Source organism: Pogoniulus pusillus, chromosome 29 (genome assembly GCF_015220805.1).
Source record: "Pogoniulus pusillus isolate bPogPus1 chromosome 29, bPogPus1.pri, whole genome shotgun sequence".
NCBI classification, from domain to species: Eukaryota; Metazoa; Chordata; class Aves; order Piciformes; family Lybiidae; genus Pogoniulus; species Pogoniulus pusillus.
The window spans coordinates 17,023,397-17,044,420 of NC_087292.1; the positions used below are offsets into that span (position 1 = coordinate 17,023,397).

General features: G+C 62.4%; 2 protein-coding genes and 1 long non-coding RNA gene across 4 annotated transcripts; all 3 read left to right on the forward strand.

Moving 5' to 3' along the window:
- Window positions 1-1,197: 1,197 nt before the first annotated feature.
- SRXN1 (sulfiredoxin 1) lies at window positions 1,198-2,430 on the forward strand. Its single transcript, XM_064167773.1, has 2 exons — window positions 1,198-1,468; window positions 1,825-2,430. Exons 1-2 carry the CDS (start codon window positions 1,220-1,222, stop codon window positions 2,026-2,028), a joined length of 453 nt encoding a protein of 150 aa, XP_064023843.1. The 5' UTR covers window positions 1,198-1,219; the 3' UTR covers window positions 2,029-2,430.
- Window positions 2,431-3,082: 652 nt separating this feature from the next.
- Window positions 3,083-9,633, forward strand: LOC135188372 (uncharacterized). 2 transcript variants are annotated; one of them, XR_010307677.1, is made up of 3 exons: window positions 3,083-4,347; window positions 4,414-4,640; window positions 8,851-9,633. It is a non-coding gene; the product is annotated as an uncharacterized LOC135188372 (long non-coding RNA). The 2 variants fall into 2 exon arrangements; XR_010307676.1 differs by having other exon boundaries at window positions 3,083-4,640.
- Window positions 9,634-10,142: 509 nt separating this feature from the next.
- On the forward strand, window positions 10,143-13,207 carry TCF15 (transcription factor 15). Its single transcript, XM_064167481.1, has 2 exons — window positions 10,143-10,686; window positions 12,762-13,207. The coding sequence occupies exons 1-2, from the start codon at window positions 10,210-10,212 to the stop codon at window positions 12,834-12,836; spliced, it is 552 nt and encodes a 183-aa protein (XP_064023551.1). The 5' UTR covers window positions 10,143-10,209; the 3' UTR covers window positions 12,837-13,207.
- The last annotated feature ends 7,817 nt before the right edge of the window (window positions 13,208-21,024 follow it).

Consider the following 21,024-nt stretch of genomic DNA (forward strand, 5'->3'; position numbering starts at 1 on the left):
GCCTCATGCCAAGGGACGGAGATGCCTCAGCAGCCGGCTGGGAACGGGGCACTTGATGCACCCGGAACGCCCAGTGATGCCCACTCTGCCGTGCCAGCCCCGGCAAATGGCGGGCAGCAGCCAGACGGCCCCCTGCCACGGTGAGCAGTGGGTTGGCAGTGTCACCCTGCATGTGAAAGCGTCAGGAAGGCTGCGAGTGGCAGCAGATCACTGACCTGGAAGTAAAGTGCCATGTGAAATCCCAGCAGCAGAGTGGAGAGCCTAGCGTGCAGCCTCAGGGGTGCCCAGCCATGCCCAGGCACCCCCAGCCTCAACCCTGTGTCCCGTGGGAAGGGTTGGGTGAGAGGGCTTTGTTTGGGCTGATGCCACCTTCACACCCACTTGGAGTGGTGGCACAACTCGGGAGTGCGAGAACAGCCTGGCACCAAAACCTCATCCTGGAGCCTCACAAACATACCCCTGATTGTCATCAGCCCTCACATCGGGCAGAGAGTCGCCCATTGTGCCCACTGCCGGGGACCCACCATGCCCCCTCAGGAGCTAGTGTGATGGGATGGAAGCAGCTGTCTGCTGGCATCACAGTCCCACTGCAGAGCCAGGCTGCCCTGGTTCTGGTAGCTGGTGGGATGGGAGACTCAGTTCTTGCCCATTTGGGACTGGTCACTGGAAGCCTCTCTGCCACTTCAGACTGGCATCTGTGAGCTTCTCTGCCATGTGGGGCACTGGTCTGAAGATGAGACCTAGAAAGATCCAGGGCTGGAGCATGGTGATGTCTGCCCAGCCGCGGAACGTTGATGCTTCACTGCTTAGCTCCAGGGCTGGCCCATGCCACCTCTTCCTGACCCCAACACGTCAGCCCGGCAGGGAGGAGACTCTGGCACAGGGACACGCTCCTGGGGGCACATCCCAGCACCCCACTGCGATGCCACAGGCAGATCCTTCATAGCCCAGCACAGCCAGATGGGATCAGAGACCCCCGGGCAGCCCCAGGGCGGGGGGCAGGATGGTGACTCCCTCCCCTCCCCATCACACCTCAGTCTCTGCGTGCCGAGGGGCGTCCCGCTGGGACAGAGAGCTGAGGGCAGCCCTGGTCACAGCCTCGCCAGAGAGGAGAGGAGCAGGCAGGAGGCCAAGCCGCGCTGGCACCCGTCCCGGCAGCCTGTCCTGCCCCTTCACTGTGACTCTGCAAAACGGCGAGGCGGTGGCAGTGACGAAGACGATGGCCGGGCCAGGAGGAAGTAGAGGGGCTCGGCTGGGCTGGGCACTGCTAGGAGTGGACAGACGAGCTCAGCCAGCCGGGCGGGAGGCAGGACGAGGCCAGCTGCCAGCCATGGCTGAGGCTGAAGATGGCAGCATCCACACGAAGCACATCGGGGCTGTGCACAACGTGCCCATGGACGTCCTGATCCGGCCCATCCCTTCCGAACTGGATGCGGGCAAGGTGCAGAGCCTGATGCAGACCCTCCAGGTGAGAACAGCCTTGATACTCCCTGGGGTTTTGGAGGGCAATACTGCCCTGGCACCCCCTCCTGGCACTCTGACACCCAACTGTGCCACCCTGACACCCACCTATGTCAACCTAGCACCTGTCCTCATTACCCCAACGCCCACCGTGGCACCCCAGCACCTGCCTGTGGCAACTCAGCACCCACCCTTCTCACCATGGGAGCCACCAGTGCCACCCTGGCACCCAATCCCATCATCCCAGCACTCACTGGTGCCATCCCGGCACCCACGGGGAAGCTCGCAGCCCTGAGGCTCCGCCACGCTCTGGTTCGGGGGTGCCGGGGCGGGCGTTGCTCCAGGGGCACTCTCCCTTGGCAGGAGGAGCCTGAGCTGGTGCCCCCCATCGATGTGCTGTGGGTGAAGGGCAGCGAGGGGGGCGATTATTTCTACTCCTTCGGGGGCTGCCACCGCTTCGCCGCCCACCGGGAGCTCAACCGTGAGACCATCCCCGCCAAGATCATCCCGTCCACCCTCAGCGACCTCCGCACCTACCTGGGCTCCTCCACACCACCCCTGCGCTAACCCAGGGGCCCGGAGGAGACACGGAACCCCTCCGGTCCTGCAGCACCCACCCCCCCTACCCCGACCCCGTTCTAGTGGGTCCCCGTGAGCCTCCGGTGGGGACGGTATCAGGGTACCCGGGTCCCGGGGAGGGTCCTTGCGGAGCTGGGGTCTCTCCGTGGGAAGTGTGGGGGAAGCTTCCGGGGAAGTGTGGCGCGACAGGGCCAGCAGGTGGCGCTATTGTGCCGCGCTGCGCCGCCGCAAACCGGGGAGAGGGAGGGACCGGGATGGAATGAACCGGGATAGAACTGGGATGGACGGGGATGGGATGGACCGGGAGAGAACGGGAGGGACTACTGTGGGATGCACACGGAGGGACCGGGTTAAACCGGAAGGGACTGGGATGGACTGAGAAGGGATATACCGGGAGGGGATAGTCCGGGAGGGACTGGGATGGGATGGGATGGGATGGGATGGGATGGGATGGGATGGGATGGGATGGGATGGGATGGGATGGACGGAGACAGAATGGCTCAAATGGGAATGGCTGAAGCGGGACAGGCTAAACCAGGGCACGGCTGAACCGGGATGAGATGGGTTCAGCTGGGGCACGACTCAACCAGGACTAGCTGAACCGGAGCACAGCTCAACCCAGATGGGCTGATCCGGGACAGACCTGGCTGAACCGGAGCACAGCTCAATGGGGAGTGGCTGAACCGGGGCAGGCTGAACTGGGGTAGACTGGGAACTGGGCCATGTCACAGCCCATCCAGGGCACAGCTGAACCGGGAAGGGATACAAGCAAACCGGGACACTGCTGAAGTGGGACACAGCTGAACCAGGAGGAGCCACATCCAACCACAGACCTCCCCCGGCGACTCAGGGCTCAGCCTGTGCCTGGATCAGGAGGACCCTGGGCTACGTCTGTCCCCTGGACACATCCTGTGGCCCCCAGCTCCATAAAGGACATCTCCAAAATGGTGTAGTGGGGACATAAGATCCCTCTGGAATAAAGGCAATGGAACCTCATGGTTCTGGGACCTGGGGCTGGGAGCAGGTATGTAGAGTGTGGCATGGCATGGCATGGCATGGCATGGCATGGCATGGCACGGGGTGGGGTGGAGGCTGGCATCTATGAGAACAATGGCTGTGGGTACCCAGGAGAGGGAGAGATGCTGTGCTGGAGGGTGGATCATAGAGTCACAGAATGGCAGGGGTTGGAAGGGACTTCTGAAGATCATCAAATTCAATACCCTGCCAGAGCAGGATCCTCTCGGGCAGGTCACACAGAAACTGACAGCAGCCCTGTGGAGAAGGATCTGTGGTGCTGAGGGCTGAAAAGCTGGAGATGAGCTGGCATTGTGCACTGCCAGCCCAGGCCCAGCCTTGTCCTGGGCTGATCTCTGGGAGCATGGGCAGGGAGAGGATTCTGCTCCTCTGCTGCACTCTGCTGAGACCCCAGATGCAGTGCTGGGGCAGCTCTGGAGGCCTCAGCACAGCACAGACAGGGACCTGTTGGAGCAGGGCCAGAGGAGGCCACAGTGGTGCTGGCAGGGCTGGAAGGGCTCTGCTGTGAGGCCAGGCTGGGAGAGTTGGACTTGGTCAGCCTGGAGAAGAGAAGGCTCCAGGGAGACCTTATGGTGGCCTTGCAGGGCTTAAAGGGGAAAGCTGGTGACAGACTTTTGAGCAAGGACAGGACAAGGAGGGGTGGTTTGAGACAAAAGAGGGAGATTCAGACTGGAGAGAAGGGAGAAATGTTTGACAGAGGGTGGGGAGAGCCTGGCCCAGGCTGCCCAGATTGGTGGGAGCTGCCCCAGCCCTGGCACAGTGCAGCTCAGGTTGGTTGTGGCTGTGAGCAACCTGCTTTGGTCGCAGCTGTGCCTGGAGACTTGCAGGAGGGTTGGACTGGATGAGCTTGAAAGGTTCCTTCCCACCCAAACCAGTCTGGGATTCTCTGACTCTGTGCTGTGCTGGGTCCAGATCTTCTGCCAGACCACACCAACACGCAGCTGGCCTCAGGACCAGTTCAGGCCCAGCTGTGGGAGCTGATGCAGCCCCACCAGATAAGGATCCACTCATTCCTGCCACGTCTTCGCCTCGTCTGCAGGCTGGAAAAAACACCCTGAGCATCCCTCAGGCATCTCAGCATCCCTCTGGAGCAGGAATTTCAGCCCAGGGAGGAGAATGGACATTGACTCACTCCACCACACTGTGAGTCAGCAGCAGGACTGGGACAGGAACCACAGCTGGGGACTTCTGCCCTTGTTTTTACCCCTTTCAATCATGCTCCTCCCTGGATGGATCCCAACCTCCCAGGGCAGGAATGGGATGAGGGAAAGAGTTGCTGTGCTGCAGCCTCCCTCCAGCCTCTTCCCTCGCGTCCACGAGGGGAGGTGCAGGATGGAGGCTGCAGCACAACAGAGCTCCTTGTGCCATATCAAAGCCACTTTCCATCAGGAGGAAGCCCTGCAAGTGCTCATGGAGAGTGCAGCACTCCCTGGTGGCTCATAAACTCCTCCAAAGAATTGTGGCGTGCTAAAAAGTTTCCTCTTGATAAAATTGCTGGGAAGAGGGAGAAAAGGGAGGAAGTGGCAGCTCCTGAAGCAACATCATCAAGGTGCCCTCAGATATAGGTGAGGCAGGGCAAGAGATTGGGTTTTGGTTAGGTTTGGGGTTGTTGTCCCAGGGCTGGGCATCTTCTTGCCCTCCCCTCCCTCCCTATCTCCTTATGGGGTTTGTGTCCCTTAAAAAAGGGGAGTTGGATGCTGGCAGCTCAACAGGGTTGGGACCCCACGAGTGGGGATGGAGGGAAGCTGCCCAGATCCTGCAGCCTTCTCTCCCCCCAACCCCTTCTTGGGGCTGATTCCACCTGGGAAAACCACTTCCAGCTTCTCATTCCCTGTAAACTGCGGCAGGATGCCTATGCCGACCCCAGCAGTGCCCTGCGGTGCTGTTCCCAGGGGCTGGTGACACCACCTAGGAGCCAGGACAAGCCACCCTGTCCGCAGGGCGGGACACCGGGTTTGACCCAGCAGGGGGCTCCCGAGCTGGTGGGCACATCCCCGGTGCTGCCAGCATGAGGTGGTCCCTAGCTGGCCTTACCAGTGCCGCAAACCCCCTGGCTGGCAAGGGAGAGGGTCTCACCAGAGGCGGCTCCATCCGTCCGTCTGTCCCTCCACCTGTCCCCCTTCCCTCTGCCTGACCCGCGGGGGTCTCCGGTGTCACCGGCTGACAGCCGATCCCGGCTGCCTCCAATCCATTCGTTCCGGGGCAGGAACAAAGGAGCTTTGTGGACTCTCCGCTCTCAGCCCAAGCTGGCTGGGGGGGGGGGGGTCCCAGCTCCGGAACTGGGACAGACTTGCCCATGTGACAGGCGTGTAATGCCTTCCAGACCGGCACCCCCCGCCTGCAGGTACAGCCCGCGGGCTGGACGGGGCCTGGGGCTGTCCGTGCTGCTTCTGGGGACCCACCGGGACACCCCCCGGCACAGCCCCCACCCCGAGGCGGGCAGGCAGGGACTTCTCCCGGAGCTACCTTTCACGATGCTCCCCCGAAAGGTTCCACGGCAGCCTGCCCCTGTGAGCCCACCCTGCCCTTCCTCCCTACCCAGGGGGGCTCTGGGGGCTCCCCCCAGGTTTACTGGTCTCTGTGTGGAAAAGCAGGGGCAGCCTCCCCCCCCCCTTGCATGAGACCCCATCCCAGTGGGAAGCAGCTGGGCTCAGATGCTGCAAGTGTCCAGGCAGTCAGGGCAGAGCTCCCCAGACTCACCTGCAACAGAGCTGTGACCTCAAAACTGGGGAGCTGGGGACAAAGGGGCCAGGCCTGGGGTCATGCCTGTGCCAGGGGGACTGTGGGGTGTGGGGCAGGGCAGCACCCTTGGCGAGGGGGTCTCAAGGGGATGGGTTGGGACAGGGTTGAGTGAGATGGGATATGATGAGATGGGATGGGACAGGGTATGATGAGGTGGGTGGGATGGGTATGATGGGATGGATAGAATGGAACAGGATGAGATGAGATGGATGGATTGGGATATGATGGGATGAGGCAGAGAATGATGAGGTGGGATATGATGGGAGGGGGTGGATGGGATGGCTATGATGGGATGGATAGAATGGAACAGGATGAGATAGAATGGGATGGATGGGATATGGCAGAGAATGATGAGATGGAATATGATGGGATGGAGTAGAGGGGATGGGTATGATGGGATGGATAGAATGGAGCAGGATGAGATAGAATGGGATGGATGGGATATGATGGGATATGGCAGAGAATGATGAGATGGAATATGATGGGATGGAGTGGAGGGGATGGCATGTGATAGGATGAGAGAGGATGGATGGGATGGGATGGGGTTGGGTGGGGGGGGGATGGAGTGGGGTGGGCTGGGGTGGAACCGGGATGGGGTGGGCTGTGTCAATCCAGGCCTGCTCCGTGGGGCTCAGCAGGGTCAGCCCGGTGTCCTGGCCGCCACATGTGCTGCCGTTGCCGCGGGTCTGGAATGCATTTGCCTCGCCGGCAGCGATGTTTTCCCAGCAGGGCCGGAGCGGCCCCGGGCGCTGGGGGCAGTCCTGGCCCCAGGCCCATCTGCTCCCTGTTTATTTTCTTACACTTAAGTATCACCTCACAGATAAACACTCCCCGGAGCGGGGGGCGTGGGGGGCACGGGGAGGGGGACGGGGATGCATTTCCCTGCCAGCAGATGCAAGACTCTGCCCTTGGGGTGCCCAGCACCCCCCTTCCAGAAATGTCCCCACAATTGCCAGCCTGCTCTTTGGGGGTGCCTGATGGCTTGAGCTGAGGTCATGGCTGACCCATGCAGGGTCCTGTCCATCCCATGTCCACCATGAGTGCCCACCTCTCTGTGCCAGGACATCATCTCTTAGCCCTTGCCCACTTTGTTTGGCTGGATCAGCTGGGAAAGCCCTGATGCCAAAGACAACTCTGTCCTGGCACACGCCTGGCTGGGCCAGACTCGAGGTGCTGTGTCAGGGGGTGCAGGCACGGGGACACTCATCCTGTCCCCCACGCTCAGCAGGCAGCACAGGAAAACCCAGCTGGTGCCACACAGGCAGCAGCACCCGCAGGCAGCTGGGCAGGCAGGAGCCGGCAGCGTCCCGGCAGCATTCCCTGCTTCCCACGGCTCCCTCCGCTCTCCTGACTGGCAGCGATGGCTCCTTTTGCCCTTCTGTCCGCCCCCTGTGCCAGGCAGGGCAGGGCGATGGTCACAGCCCCACGTGTGCCAGCCTGGGGAGCTCTCTGCAGCAAGAAGGCAAAGGCAGCTGGGGTCTGCCTGGCACACAGAGGTGTTCTGCCTGTGCCAGCACACGTGGGCACACACACAGCTGTGCACAGCCCCACACCCACATGTGTCCCTGTGCACGCACACCTGTGGCCACACAGGGAGGGACACCCACACCCCTGCACAGCTCACACCCTGCACACGGGCACACGCACCCACACCTATGCACATGCATGCACATGGGCACGCCCAGGCACGCCCAGGCACACCCAGACACACCTATGCACATGCATGCACATGGGCACACCCAGGCACGCCCAGGCACACCCAGGCACACCTATGCACATGCATGCACATGGGCACACCCAGGCACGCCCAGGCACACCCAGGCACACCTATGCACATGCATGCACATGGGCACACCCAGGCACGCCCAGGCACACCTATGCACATGCATGCACATGGGCACACCCAGGCACGCCCAGGCACACCTATGCACATGCATGCACGTGGGCACACCCATGCACACACGTGTGGCTGCTCCACACCTCACCTCTCCAAAGCCTGCTGCTCCTCCTCCCCTACCCATCTCCCATCCTTCCCCACAGCAGCACAGTCCACCAGTGCCCCAATCCTGCATGTGCACCCCCCAAAACACCCCAGGGCAGCTCGAGTGGGCCTCAGGATGGGGGTCTCTTCCCCCACACCCCAGCCCGTCCCTGTCAGCTGGTGGCCATGTGTGGGGTGGCTACAGCTGAGTACACAGCCCCTGCCATCCATCTTGCCTCCTGTCAGGGGGCTGCTGTGCCCCCCTCAGCCCCAGCACAGCAGGATGCAGAAGCAAGAGTGGGGTGGGAGTGGGGGTTTCCTTCTCTGCACAGGCACCTGCCTGCTCCCTGCCTGCTCCTTGCCTGCCGTGCCAAGGGTTTGCAGAACCCCAGCTCTACCCCTGGGCATCTCTGCAGGGGTAGAACCAGCCCCGTGTCCGTGCTCAGGCAGGAGCCATTGCCAGGGCTAGGAAAGGGTTGGGCCCCCTGGTAGGGCCTGATGCCCAGTGAGGTGATGGAGGTGGTGAGGGACAAGTCTGCCATGGCAGTGTGGACACCTGGAGCAGCCCTACCGGCCCCCAGCCCCAGCAGGACCTCCGGCCCCCGCCGCGGCCCTCTGCCCCCTGCTGTGTGATTTACAGGCTCTGCGCAGGCGGCCAAATGGGGAAGGAAAACAGGGCAGGGGGGGTCCTGCAGCCCCGGTGGAGAGAGGCCGTTTGCTCCCAGCTGGTGGGGATGGGGAGGGGAGGGGCGGGCAGTGAACTGGTGCCAGTGCTGATGAGAACAGCCAACCCTGCAGAGGGCCCTGCAGAGGCAAAACTTGGCACACACCAAGAAAGCCTTGGAAGGGACCATCATGAGCTCTGATGCTGCAGCCACTGGGCTTTGGCTGTGGGGCACAGTGGGATGCGATGCCAACCCATCCCATGGCCTCCAGACCATCTCCCCTCCATCCACCACCACACTCTGGCATTTGCAGTGTGCCCACTGTGCCCTTTGGCCACCATCCCAGCCCCCAGCAAGTCTCTGAGCTGTCTCTTTTTTCCCCGTTAGCTGAAGATCTTTCCTGTCATTCTGGGCTGATGGCCAGATGTGGATGCAGCTGGCACAGGTTGGCACTGTGGTTACCACCAGGTCCCAGGGCCGCGTCCCCAGCAGCCCTGCCGTGTGCCTCGGGTGCTTGACCTTCCATGCCCGGAGCATCCCTGAGAGCCATCGACCTCTGCCCGCAGCAGCTGGGGAGGAAAGGCAGGCAGGAAACCTCCACTGCTCACCCTCCTGCCTGCTCTCGGGATGCCAGGCGCGGGGCGAATGCAGAGCAGGACCCGCACAGACCTCCCTGGTGAGGAGGAGCAGAAGGTGGCCGTTGCCTGTGGCATTGGATGCCCAGGAAGAACTGGGAGGCGATCATAAAACTGGGTGCCCGTCGCCCCCCCGCAGCCCGCCGCGGGACGCTCTGCCCGGGCAGGAAAGGACTCGGTGTTTCCACTGCCGGCACACACCTTCCTCCCTCCCGGCAAAGGAAACGCTGCTGCCGCCTGGCAGCGCTGCCTGCCCCACGGCACACGCCCCTGCCCATGGCCCCCTGGCCCCTCCCATGGTGGGCAGGCAGGGCGCCCAAGCCCTGAGGATAGAGGGGCAACGGGTGTGGAGCGTTCCTGTGGGCATCCTGCCCTCGCTGCTCCCTTCACGCCCCGGGGCACCCTCCTGGGCACGGATTCTGTCCCAGTGGGGCATAGAGGGGTGTTGGGAGCAGTGTGTCCCACCACTGGCATTCTGTCCAATAAACACCCCAGGGACCACGCTGGTGGCATGCACTCCTGGGTACCTATGCCGTTTCAGCTTCTGTGCGTCATGTTTGTGCTGTGCCAATCTGCATGGGACCCAGGGCTGGCAGGGCATAGGCGGGCAGGGGCTGGGGACATGCTGCCCATGGGCTGGCACAGCATAAGGTGTCACAGGCAGAGGTTTGGAGTTAAAGCCTTGTGGTGGCAGCAGCCCTGGCACCGTGCCACTGCCAGGGTCCAGCAGCACCGCCATGAGCATGAGTCTGAGCCCAGCCCCGGGTGCAAGGTGCCCGCAGCCAGGCCTGCGTGCCGGAGCAGGGCCAGGCCAGTGGCAGGAGCCAGTTCTGGCTCTCTCAGGCTGGGGCGAGGACGCTGGACTCCGTCCGGTAGCTCGGGGGGCTGGCTGGGGGTGGGCTCCAGCGCCAGCCCCTCCCCGGCTGTATAAATCCTGCTATCCCCCACAGACACTCATCCCAGCCCCGCTCCGCAGCGGAGCAGCAGCGGGAAGGCGTCCGGAGGCGGCCGTCGGTTGCGGGGGGCCGGGGGGAGGGGGGGCGGGGAAAGGCTCCCCGCAGCCCTGGGGGTCCCCCCAGCAGGGCGGGGGACACTGGCAGGGCACCCAACCATGGCCTTCACCATGCTACGTCCCGTGGCCGCCCGCGTCCTCTACCCTGACCTCAGCATCCTCTCGGAGGACGAGGAGAACCGGAGCGAGAGCGAGACGTCGGACCAGTCGTTCGGCTGCTGCGAGGGGGCCGAGGCTCGCCGCAAGCTGCCGCGCAAACCGGGGCCCATGGTGATGGTGAAGCAGAGACAGGCGGCGAACGCGCGGGAGCGGGACCGGACCCAGAGCGTCAACACAGCCTTCACCGCCCTGCGCACCCTCATCCCCACCGAGCCCGTGGACCGCAAGCTGTCCAAGATCGAGACCCTCCGCCTGGCCTCCAGCTACATCTCCCACTTGGCCAACGTGCTGCTGCTGGGCGAGGGCTGCGAGGACGGGCAGCCCTGCTTCAGTGCCATCTACGGAGCCAAGGGGGACCTGGACAGCAAACAGCCCCGCAGCATCTGCACCTTCTGCCTCAGCAACCAGCGGAAAGGGGTGAGCAGGGGGTGGTGGGATGGGGTATCCTGGGCTAAGTGGGGCAGGAGGCTCAGAATGTCCCCATGGGGTGGGGGGCAACAGCCTCTGCTCCAGACGAGTGGGGCAGAAACTCAGTTCCTCCTCATGGGGTGGGGGACAGCAGCCTCTGCTCCAGATAAGTGGGGCAGAAGACTCAGTTCGTCCCCATAGGACGGGGGACAGCAGCCCCTGCCTGGGATGAGGGGGGCAGGAAGCTCAAACAGTCCCCATAGGACGGGGGACAGCAGCCCCTGTCTGGGATGAGGGGGGCAGAAAGCTCAGACTGTCCCCATGGGATAGGGCACAGCAGCCCCTGTCTGGGATGAGGGGGGCAGAAAGCTCAGACTGTCCCCATAGGATGGGGGACAGCAGCCCCTGTCTGGGATGAGGGGGGCAGAAAGCTCAGACTGTCCCCATGGGATGGGGCACAGCAGCCCCTGGCTGGGATGAGCAGGGGCCAGGAGGTTCGGCACATCTTGCTGAGAACCACAGGCTGCAGCTCCAGCCCCCACTGGAAGTTTTGGCTGCTCCCGGCCAAGTGCTGCTGGTAGCCGCACGCCCACAGCTCCCGCTGGCGTCAGAGGGCCGGGCTGCTCCCCCACGTCCGCCCGGGCCGGGGAGGTCTCGGGGGGTTAAACAGTCACCCCAGCGCTGGGGGCACTTGGCCGGCCCGGGGGCGGAATTCTGAGCTTGAACGCTGACCTCATCCCAGTGCTCAGCCCCATCCCAGTCCCTGACCCCATTCCCAACCCCACAGCCCGGGCACTGCCCCAAGCAGCACCTTGGCATGATGGAGGCAGGCAGGGCACCACACACACCCAGCAAAAGGGGACTGGGCAGGCGTCCCTATGCCTGGCCCCACTCAGAGGATCCTATCCTGGGACCTGCCCTGCCCTGTCTGCCTGGCTGACTCCCATCACCCGGAAGGTTGGGGGGCACCGTGCCCATGGTGAGTCCACCCTGCTGCCCAGTGTGGGGTCCAGACCTCCCCTGCTCCAGGGTGGGTTGTGCGGGTTTCAGGGTGAGTGGCTGGCAGCTTCCCATGTCCTGTCTGGTCACACATGGGCTAGTTGGGGGTCTTGTGGGGATGTTGTCCAGCACCACCAAGGAGCCCCTATGAGACCCCCTAAGTTGTCCCATGGGTGCCCTGAGCAGCTTGGCCACGAGGCACACTCCAGCCCTCAGGGCTCTTTTGCTTCTTGCTGCTCCATGTTTTATTGCTCCTGGCCCCCCCACGGCTGGGATGGACTCTGCAGCCTCCCCGGGGGACCCCCAACCGCAGTCCTTGGCAGAGCTGCCCCCCTCAGCTGGGACTCTGCAGACAGGGCTGAGCTGTGACCCTGGGCTTCTCCCCAGGGCTGGAGTTGGGGGGGTGGCACAGTGCTGGACCCCCCCAGCTGGGAGCTCCTGTGGCACCCAGGATCGCTGACTCTGGGGCTGAGCTGTACTGGGCTGCACTGGGCTGCAAGCATACTGGGCTGGAAATGGGCTGTACTGGGCCGTGCTGGGCTGTGCCAGGCTGGAAATGGGCTGGGCTGGGCCGTGCTGGGCTGTGCCAGGCTGGAAATGAGCTGCCCTAGACTCTGCTGAGCCCTGCTGGGCTATACTGGGCCGTCCTGGGCTAGACCTGGGCCATGCTGGGCTGGGTTACACTGCACTCAAGTTCTGCTGGGAGGTTGAGTTTAACTTCTTCATCCCCAGCAGGGCACTGAGTCCATCTGGGGGCTGTGGGTCTGTCCAGAGACCATGTTGGCATCAGCCTTGCCCACGGGTCTGAGCGTGGAGGCACTGAGCAGCCATGGGGGGCATGTCCCTGCAGGGTGACAGAGCCACAAGCAGTCCTCTCACAGCAGCCACCCCAGAGCTGCCCCCACAGCCACTGGATGAGCTCGGCTCTTTCTGTCTGTCCATCGCAGGCAGCAGACAGACAGACAGACAGACAGCCCATGGCATCAGCCGTTTAGGAGCAGCTGCTCCAAGCAGAGCTGGCACAGAGTGGTGGTGTGACTCCAGTGCTACTCAGTGCCTACATCTCTCCCCTCCTAACTCCACAGGGCGGCCGGAGGGACCTCGGGGGCAACTGCCTGAAGGTTCGGGGGGTGGCTCCGCTGCGAGTGTCACGGAGATGAGCCGGGGTCCAGCAGCACCCACCTGAGAGAGCGGCCAGCAGCGGCCGGAGCCGCGCACGCCAGCCCCACAGCCCGCAGCGGGGAGGGAGGGAGCTGCCCGGCCGAGGTGGCAGCGCCCGAGCCCAGCACCGCGGGCTGGCACCGAACCCACACCGGCCCCGGAGCCGTTGGCGGGGCGGGAGGACGCTCCCATAGCCGAGGCCACCCGCGTGGGGCAGGACCGGGGAGGGGGTCCCCGCGCCCCAGGGCTGGACTGGAAGGGGTCCGTGTGCGGCCGGCGGCGAAGCCTGCCGGGGGGGACGGCGGCGGTGGCCCCGCGGGCGCTGCTCGTGCACGTGTGGCCGCTTGGACAATAAACCTTATTTTTGTGATGGGCCGAGCCGGCAACCCTGGCACGGGGCAGAGCAGGGGGCACCCAGGGTTACCGAGACGGCCCCAGACCCCCCCAGCCCTGAGCCCATCGTTGCTCCACGCCTCTGGAGCCCGTGGGATCCTCCTGGCTCTCCCCACAGCTAAGACCCCTGGGCACACAGTGTCCCTGTGTCCCCAAGCCCTGCCAACAGCTTTGCCATGGGATGGGGATGGCACTGCCAGCCTCGTGCCACAGCCACAAGTGCCTGGGTGGTGAGCTGGGGGTTGGTGTGGCTGCTTTCGTGTCTTCCCCTCTGCCTGGTACATCGTGACCATCACAGCTGCCACCACCACCACGACTGCCACCATCACTGCCACTGCCACCATCGGCACAGCTGCCACCATCGCTGCCACTGCCACCAGCACCATGACTGCTGCCAGCACCACGACTGGCGCTGCTGCTGCAATGGCCACCGCTGCGGCGACGGTCTCCATCCCACACGGCCCATGCATGGTGGGGCTGCAGCCAGCAGCACCTGCATGGGGTCAGGCAGGGACACAAGGGGTTCCCAGGCTGGGTCCCCCCCCCGGGACCCTGCTCTGGGGAGGGCCAGACTGGGCTGAGCTGGGCGCTGGGGAGCACCGAGCCTGGGAAAGGTGCTGTGACGGTCACCACGGCTCCCAGGGGCCACAGCAGAGGCAGCTGTGGCTGGGGGCTGCCAGGGTGACCACCCCAGGGGGCTGTGGGACCAGATCTGCCCCATCTACCCAGGATGCTGGAACCAGCAGGGAGAGAGCACTGGGGAGGTCCCCCAGCAGCCCACCCTGGGGATGGGGTGAAGGGGGGACCTCCGCAGCACCTTTCAGCTTCCCCCACCCCGGTCAGCCGAGGCGAGCCTGCCCCCTTCTCCCTCCCTCCCCCCGGGGTTGATTTATGGAGCTGACAGCTCAGCACAGCTGTGAGAGCTGCTCCCAGGCGGGGGGAGGTTTGTTCTCAGCGTGGCTAATGTGTCCCAGACCCCCCGAAACAGCCGTGAGATTCTGCAGCCAGCCCAGGACACAGAGCCCTGCCCCGGGTTTATTGGGGGGCAGGGGCAGCGACGGGGGGGACACCCAGCACATGAAAGGGGACCGACGCCTTGAAGTGGTGTCTCTGGAGCCCCCAGAGGGGCCAGTAAGGCTTGGTGGTCCCAGTGCTGGGGGGCACAGTGGGGCACAGAACTGAGTGCACTGGTCACAGTGTGTCCCAGCTGCTGGGATGTGGGTTCCAGTGCATTCCAGGGCTCAGTATGAGCATCCCAGGGACTAGAGTTCCAGTAAGCCCCAATGTAAAGGCTCCCAGTAAGTTCCAGCACAGAGCTGTGCACCCAGTATGCTCCAGTGGCAGGAACTAGGAATCCAGTAAGCTCTGATGTAAAGGTCATGGATCCCAGTATATCCCAGTGCTGGGAATGAGGAATTCAGCATATCTCAGTGCTGGGGCCACGGGTTCCAGTATATCCCAGTGCCAGGGACCAGGGCCCCAGCAAACTCCAATGTAAAGGTCACAGCATATCTCAGTGCTGGGACCATGGAATCCAGCATATCTCAGTGCTGGGACTGGGGAATCCAGCATATCCCAGTGCTGGGATCATGGAATCCAGCATATCCCAGTGCTGGGACTGGGGAATCCAGCATATCTCAGTGCTGGGATCATGCAATCCAGCATATCCCAGTGTTGGGACTGGGGAATCCAGCATATCTCAGTGCTGGGATCATGCAATCCAGCATATCCCAGTGTTGGGACCATGGAATCCAGCATATCCCAGTGTTGGGACCATGGAATCCAGCATAGCCCAGTGCTGGGACTGGGGAATCCAGAATATCCCAGCGCTGGGATCATGGAATCCAGCATATCCCAGTGTTGGGACCATGGAATCCAGCATATCTCAGTGCTGGGATCATGGAATCCAGCATATCCCAGTGCTGGGGCCATGGGTTCCAGTATGTCCCTGTGCTAGGGACTAGGGCTTCCAGCAAGCCCCAGGTCATGGGGCAGACATGGCTCCCAGTATATCCAAGTGCTAGGGCTGTGCACCCAGTCCCAGTGCTGGAGCTATGGACTGCAGCATGTTCCAGTGCTGGAGCTGCAGACCCCAGCCTGTCTCAGCACCGGGACTATGGATGCCAGCACCCTCCAGTGCCAAGCCTATGGGTCCCAGCGTGTGCCAGTGCCAAGCCCGCAAAGCCCCAGTACATTCCATCCCCTCCCAGCACCAAGAGAGGGAAACGGTGACTCAGAGGTGCCAGAGCCTATCGGGATGGTGGGAGCCAACTGCTCCTTTGCCTCCCTCCACGGGGGGCCACCACAACCCCCCCTCACCCATGGGTGCTGCCGCGGCCCCCACAGCGAGCCCAGCCCCACCGCCTCCCGCGCTCCCCTCCCATCCTCTCCCCTTCCTGCACTCAGACACCCTTGGAAAGGCTCTTGGCCGCTTGCTCTGAGACAGGAAGGTGTCCCCGAGTCTCAGGAAGGAAAAACACTCAGTGCTGAACCCACCAAGACCGTCTCCGAGGGGCCACGGCTGGAGAGGCTCCAGGTCTGACATCACCTGGGAACTGGAACCAGAACCACAGCTGCACTCTGTGCCTGCTATCTGATTTTTGCCTTTTTTTTTTTAACTCCAACTTGTGTTTTTAAACTTTCTTTTTATAGATTTTTTTTCCCTTTCCTTTTTTTTTTTAAATTTTTTTTTTTAATCCTTTCCTTTCTCCATTCCCCTCCCAAATATTTCAGTTTAACCTTGCTGGGCCAGCCAGGCTGGAATGCAGCAGAGCTGCGCCCGCGGCTGAGAGCCACAGTGTGCTGGTCGGACAAAGGCAGGTCTGGCTGGGTTAGAGGCTGCCAGAGCCGTGGGCAGGGGGCACTCCCCGCTGATGGCAGGTCAGGACCCCACAGCCCTCAGCATCACAATGCACTGTGGCTGGCAGAAAGGGACCTGTGGCCTTGTGGGGACTCGGGGAGGGTCTGGGTGGGTACAGAGGCATGGGAGGGTGGAGGGCAGAGGGGTCAGGAGGAGCCTTCAGTCACCAGGCAGCACTGCCCTCCCAACCTATGGGCCCATGATGGGGTGGGGGGGGTCATGCTGTGTCTGAGCCTGAGGCCAAGTCTGAGCCTATACCTGACTGAAGCCATTCTGAGCCTGAATCTGAACCTAAACTTGATCTTGAGCGTGAGCCCAAAACTGAACTTAATTTGATCCCTAGCCTGAACCCAAATCTGAATTTAACTTGATCCTGAGCCTGAGCCAGCTGAGCAAGCAGAGCCAGGCAGTGATGTGTCCACGCAGGCAGGTTTCACCCCCAGGATCCAGCCCTCCTCATGTCTTCTCCTTTGGTGTGCTGCCCAACCCTCCCCAGGCTCCTTCTAGAGCTAGAGCTGAGGACAGACCCCAATACATCCTGCACTGGGACAAAGGGCAACAAAGGGCTGTGAGATGGCAGCAAATGGGGACAGGGCACAGGGGCACAGAGGACAAGGGGAGATGGCAGGATGGAGGGAAGGATGTGGAAGGGATGGGCAACCCTGGATGAGGCCATGAAACATGGTGTGATGGGCATGCTGGGATGGAATGGAACAAGATGAGGATGGCATGGCATGGCATGGCATGGCATGGCATGGCATGGCACGGCATGGCATGGGCAGACCAGGGCTCAGGGTGGTGGCCCCTGGATTAGAGTGCTGAGCAGTTCCTGCCTCTCCATGCTGACAGAGACAGACTGGGGACTGACCCCACTAACATCCTGCCCAGGTCCCTGGTGAATAAACGGAGCAAAGGACCCTCCTGAGACCCCTCCGGCGCAGCCACCAGCCCCTCACCGCTCCACCGGGGCCACTGCCAGCCCCGAGGGTACACACAGCCCGAGTGCCACGAGGTCTCCCACGTCCCACAGGCGCAGGGGACAGCAGATCACCGCCGTCACCCACTCGGGGCTGCCCACCCAGCAGGACCCCGCGGCGGGGGCGACCCCAGGGGAGCCGGGCTCCGGGCAGGGCCAGGGTGTGAGGGCGCAGCGCGGGGTGAACAGCAGGTTAATCTCCCACTGGAGCTTCCCTCTGCAAACAATAAGACAATGCCCGGCCAGGAGCCGCCTGCGTAACCAGCGGCGCGGAGGGGAAGTTGTAATATTTGGATTTAGCGCTCAGTAAATTAAGGAAGAAAAAGGAAAAAGCGCTGGGGGTAATCAGAGAGAGGCTGGCCCCCTGCCCTGCCCCCCCAGCCAGCAGCCTCAGGGGGCTCTGCTCAGCCAGCTGAGAGGGGTCAGCATCCCCTCAGAGCCAGCGCAGGGCACAGGCAGAAGTCCCCAAGAGGCTAGCAGGGGAAAGAAGTGTCCTCCCCGCGGGGACGCAGCGGAGAGGGCTGGGGTTGGGGTATTCGGTGGGGCCGTGGGCAGCAGTCACACACAAACACAGCATCTCCTGTGACACCAGAGAAGGGATCTGGGCCAGGAGTTTATTTTAATCCAGACCTGCTCATGGGAAATAAAATCCTGTTTCTGCAGCTGGGGTGGCCGGGCAGGAGGGGACCCTGGCGGGGAACAGTCACCTCCAGCTGACAGGGGTGGCAGGGGGGTGACAAGCGAGGGGGTTCTCTCGGGGTGTGTTTGGGGCTATGTGGTGTGAGGCATCCCTCTGGGAGGAAGGAGGGAGGGAGGAAGGAGGGGCATGGTCCTTCCCACTCACCCATAGCCCTGCTCCCCGCTGGGCAGACCCTTCCTGCCCTGGCCCCGTCGAGGTGAGCAGGGCATGGGGCACACGGGGTGCAGAGCTGTCCCCCACGCTGCGGGGGTCGGACTGAGGGCGCTCAGGAGGGCTCCGTGCGCTCTGAGCAGAGGTATCCCCCAGCGTACGGACCCCAGGGTCGGGCTGTGGGGCAGAGCTGGACCTCGAAGGGTTGGGGCAGGTGGGGCAGAGGTGAGCCGCGGGCAGCAGCGGGCGGCAGGCAGGGGGAAGGCTTTCGGCACGCAGCCGCTCACCGGGAGCCCATTTCCCCCCGCCCAGCGGGAGCCGTTATCAGCGACGAATCCTCGGGAGTGGTCCCAGGGGGGACCTCCAGCCCTTCCCCTCCACCTAGCCCAGCGCTGTCCCGCTCCGGCCCACGTCAATGCCGCCGAGAAGGTGTCGGAACAATCGCCTGACAAAGAGCTATTTTTAGGGGCCGGGGCTCGCAGCGAGGATCCGGCCGGGCCGCTGACAATGGGGGGAAGGGGGCAGAGCTTCCCCCGCCAGCACTCGGCAGCAGAAGGACCTGGAAGATTTCCTCGATGACCCAGGCCCGTACAATACAAGGAAAGCACAAGAGGGAGATACCCCCGCCAGGACGAGCTGCTCCTTTACCTAATGGGAGTGACCCGGGCTGAGGGGCTGTGGGATTCGGGCCAGCAGCCTCCCCTGGGGGGTGACTCCCATGCTGGGGAGGAGGGGAAGCGAGGTGAAGCCTGGCCACCTTCAGCTGCCCGGGAGGGTAAGGGGAGCTCTGGGCAGGGGGCAGGCTGGCACCTGGATGCTTGTGCCACACACCCCTGCGTGGTCTTGGCCCCATACTCAGCGCTGGTGAGGCTGCGTCTTGGATCCTGGGGTTGCCCTCCTGCACTGGGCACTGGTGAGGACACAGCTCCTATTCTGGGCTCAGTTTTGGGACCCTCGCTCCAAGAAGGACATTGAAGGGCTGGAGCAGGTCCAGAGAAAAGCAATGAATCTGGGGGAGGGTCTGGAGAACAGGGCTGGGGAAGAGCAGCTGAGGGAGCTGGGGGGGTGCAGCCTGGAGAAAAAGAGGCTCAGGAGAGACCTTCTGACTCTTTGCAACTCCCTGAAGGGAGGCTGGAGCCAGGTGGGGGTTAGTCTCTTCTCCCAAGGAACAAGTGACAGGACAAGAGGAAATGGCCTCGAGTTGTGCCAAAGGAAGTTTGGGTTGGATATTAGGATGAAACTGCTTCACTTAAGGGGTCCTCAGGCGTTGGAATGGCCTGACTCAGGGAGGTGGTAGAGTCCCCATCCTGGAGGTGTTTAAGAGTTAGGCAGATGTGGTGCTGAGGGACATGGTTGGCTCCAGGACTTGTCAGGCCAATGATTGGACTCTATTCACTTTTCCAATCCTAGCAGTTCTATCACTGTGAAGGGCACAGGGCTCAGGGCAGGGGGGTCCTTACCACAGACCCCTGTCTCTTCCAAGCCAGCTCACAACTCCAGGTTGGCCAGAGCCCAGCCACGGTGACCAGCCCGGGACTGTGTGCCCCCAGGCAGACCCCACACTGAGGGTGCAATGAGCTGGGCACTCACCACTGCCCTGCCCGAGAGGGTCACTGCAGTTTCAGTGTTTCCTCTTCCCTGGGGTCTCCCCCCAGCCTAGCCTGCAACAGAAGGGTCTGTAGATGATCTGCTTTGAGGGTAAAGCCAAACTCCTGGGCTGTGTGACAGGACATCTATAGGCATTGATTAAATCCCCTCTCAGTCTTCTCTTCTCCAGACTAAGCAGCCCCAGGTCCCTCAGCCTCTCCTCACCAGGCAGTGCTCAGTCCCCTCATCATCCTCGCAGCCCTCCGCTGGACCCTCTCCAGCAGATCCCTGTCCCTCTTCAACTGGGGAGCCCAAAACTGAACAGAACATTCGAGATGAGGTCTCACCAGGGCAGAGTGGAGTGGAAGGACAACCTCCCTGGATCTGCTGGACACCCTCCTCTTAACACACCCCAGGATCCCATTGCCCGCTTGGCCCCCAGGGCACATTGCTGCGCCGTGGATGTTCCCCACCAGCACTCCCAGGTCAGCTCTCCACTGCCTTGAAATCCCTCCAGGGAAGGGGACTCCACCACTGCCCTGGGGGGGGAAAAAAATCATTCCTCATGTTCAACCTAAACCTTCCTTGGGACAACCTGAGGCCATTTCCTCTTGTCCTGTTGCTTGTTCCCTGGGAGCAGACCCCCACCCCCACCTGGCTCCAGCCTCCTTTCAGGGAGCTGTAGAGAGCCAGAAGGTCTCCCCTGAACCCTTTTTTTCCCCAGAACAAACGCCCCCAGGTCCCTCAGCTGCTCCTCAGGGTCCTTGCAGCTCAGAGGTGTGGTGTTTGACATTACAATGAGGCTGGTTGCGATGGTTTGGGTGTTACCCGCCCCCCCCCCCCCCCCCCCCCCACGCACACACACTTCAGAAATACCCAACTAGTCTCAGCCAGCTCTGGGAATATAAAATGAAGCTATTTATTTACAGCAGCACAATGTGCAAGCAGCTATTTACAGTACATACAGTTATAGACAGAAATAGAATAGACAAGGTAAAAGGTAATAGAGAAACACAACAGCCCTCCCAGAAACCTGAGTCCCCAGGAGGGGCTCTCAACCACCCCTGCACCTTCCCCCTGCCCCTCTCAACCTTACCCCAGTCCTAAAGAAGAACAGAGGTTCAGCCAAGAGGTTAAGAAGCAAAGGTGAGCGGAGGGTGAGGTTAGGGAGCTGCAGCTCAGTCAGAGCCCAGCCAGAAAGTGACCAAAATGGCCAGAGTGTTATCTGACGTTTTCATTTCTCCTTCAGCAAGACTCTGAGGGGGGCAGACATCACCACTGTTTTCCTTCCACAGCCTGTGATCGAGTTCTGCTCACCAAAACACTCTACCCTGCTTCAAACTAGCACACTGGTTTAGTCCAGGCCGCTATTGCTGAGCCAAAACGCTGACTGCTCGATCCGGTAGCACCGCTGATGTACTCGCCCTCAGCTGCTGCTCCCCAGCCCTGCTCTCCAGGCCCTTCCCCAGCTCCGTTGCCCTTCTCTGGACCTGCTCCAGCCCCTCAGTGTCCTTCTCGGAG

Bases quoted from the DNA above. Each gene is read 5' to 3' on its own strand.
- SRXN1 (XM_064167773.1), top strand. From the start codon at position 1,220: ATGGCCGGGCCAGGAGGAAGTAGAGGGGCTCGGCTGGGCTGGGCACTG. The intron at 1,469-1,824 runs GTGAGAACAGCC...CTCCCTTGGCAG, and splicing joins GCCTGATGCAGACCCTCCAG to GAGGAGCCTGAGCTGGTGCC.
- TCF15 (XM_064167481.1), top strand. From the start codon at position 10,210: ATGGCCTTCACCATGCTACGTCCCGTGGCCGCCCGCGTCCTCTACCCT. The intron at 10,687-12,761 runs GTGAGCAGGGGG...CTAACTCCACAG, and splicing joins TCAGCAACCAGCGGAAAGGG to GGCGGCCGGAGGGACCTCGG.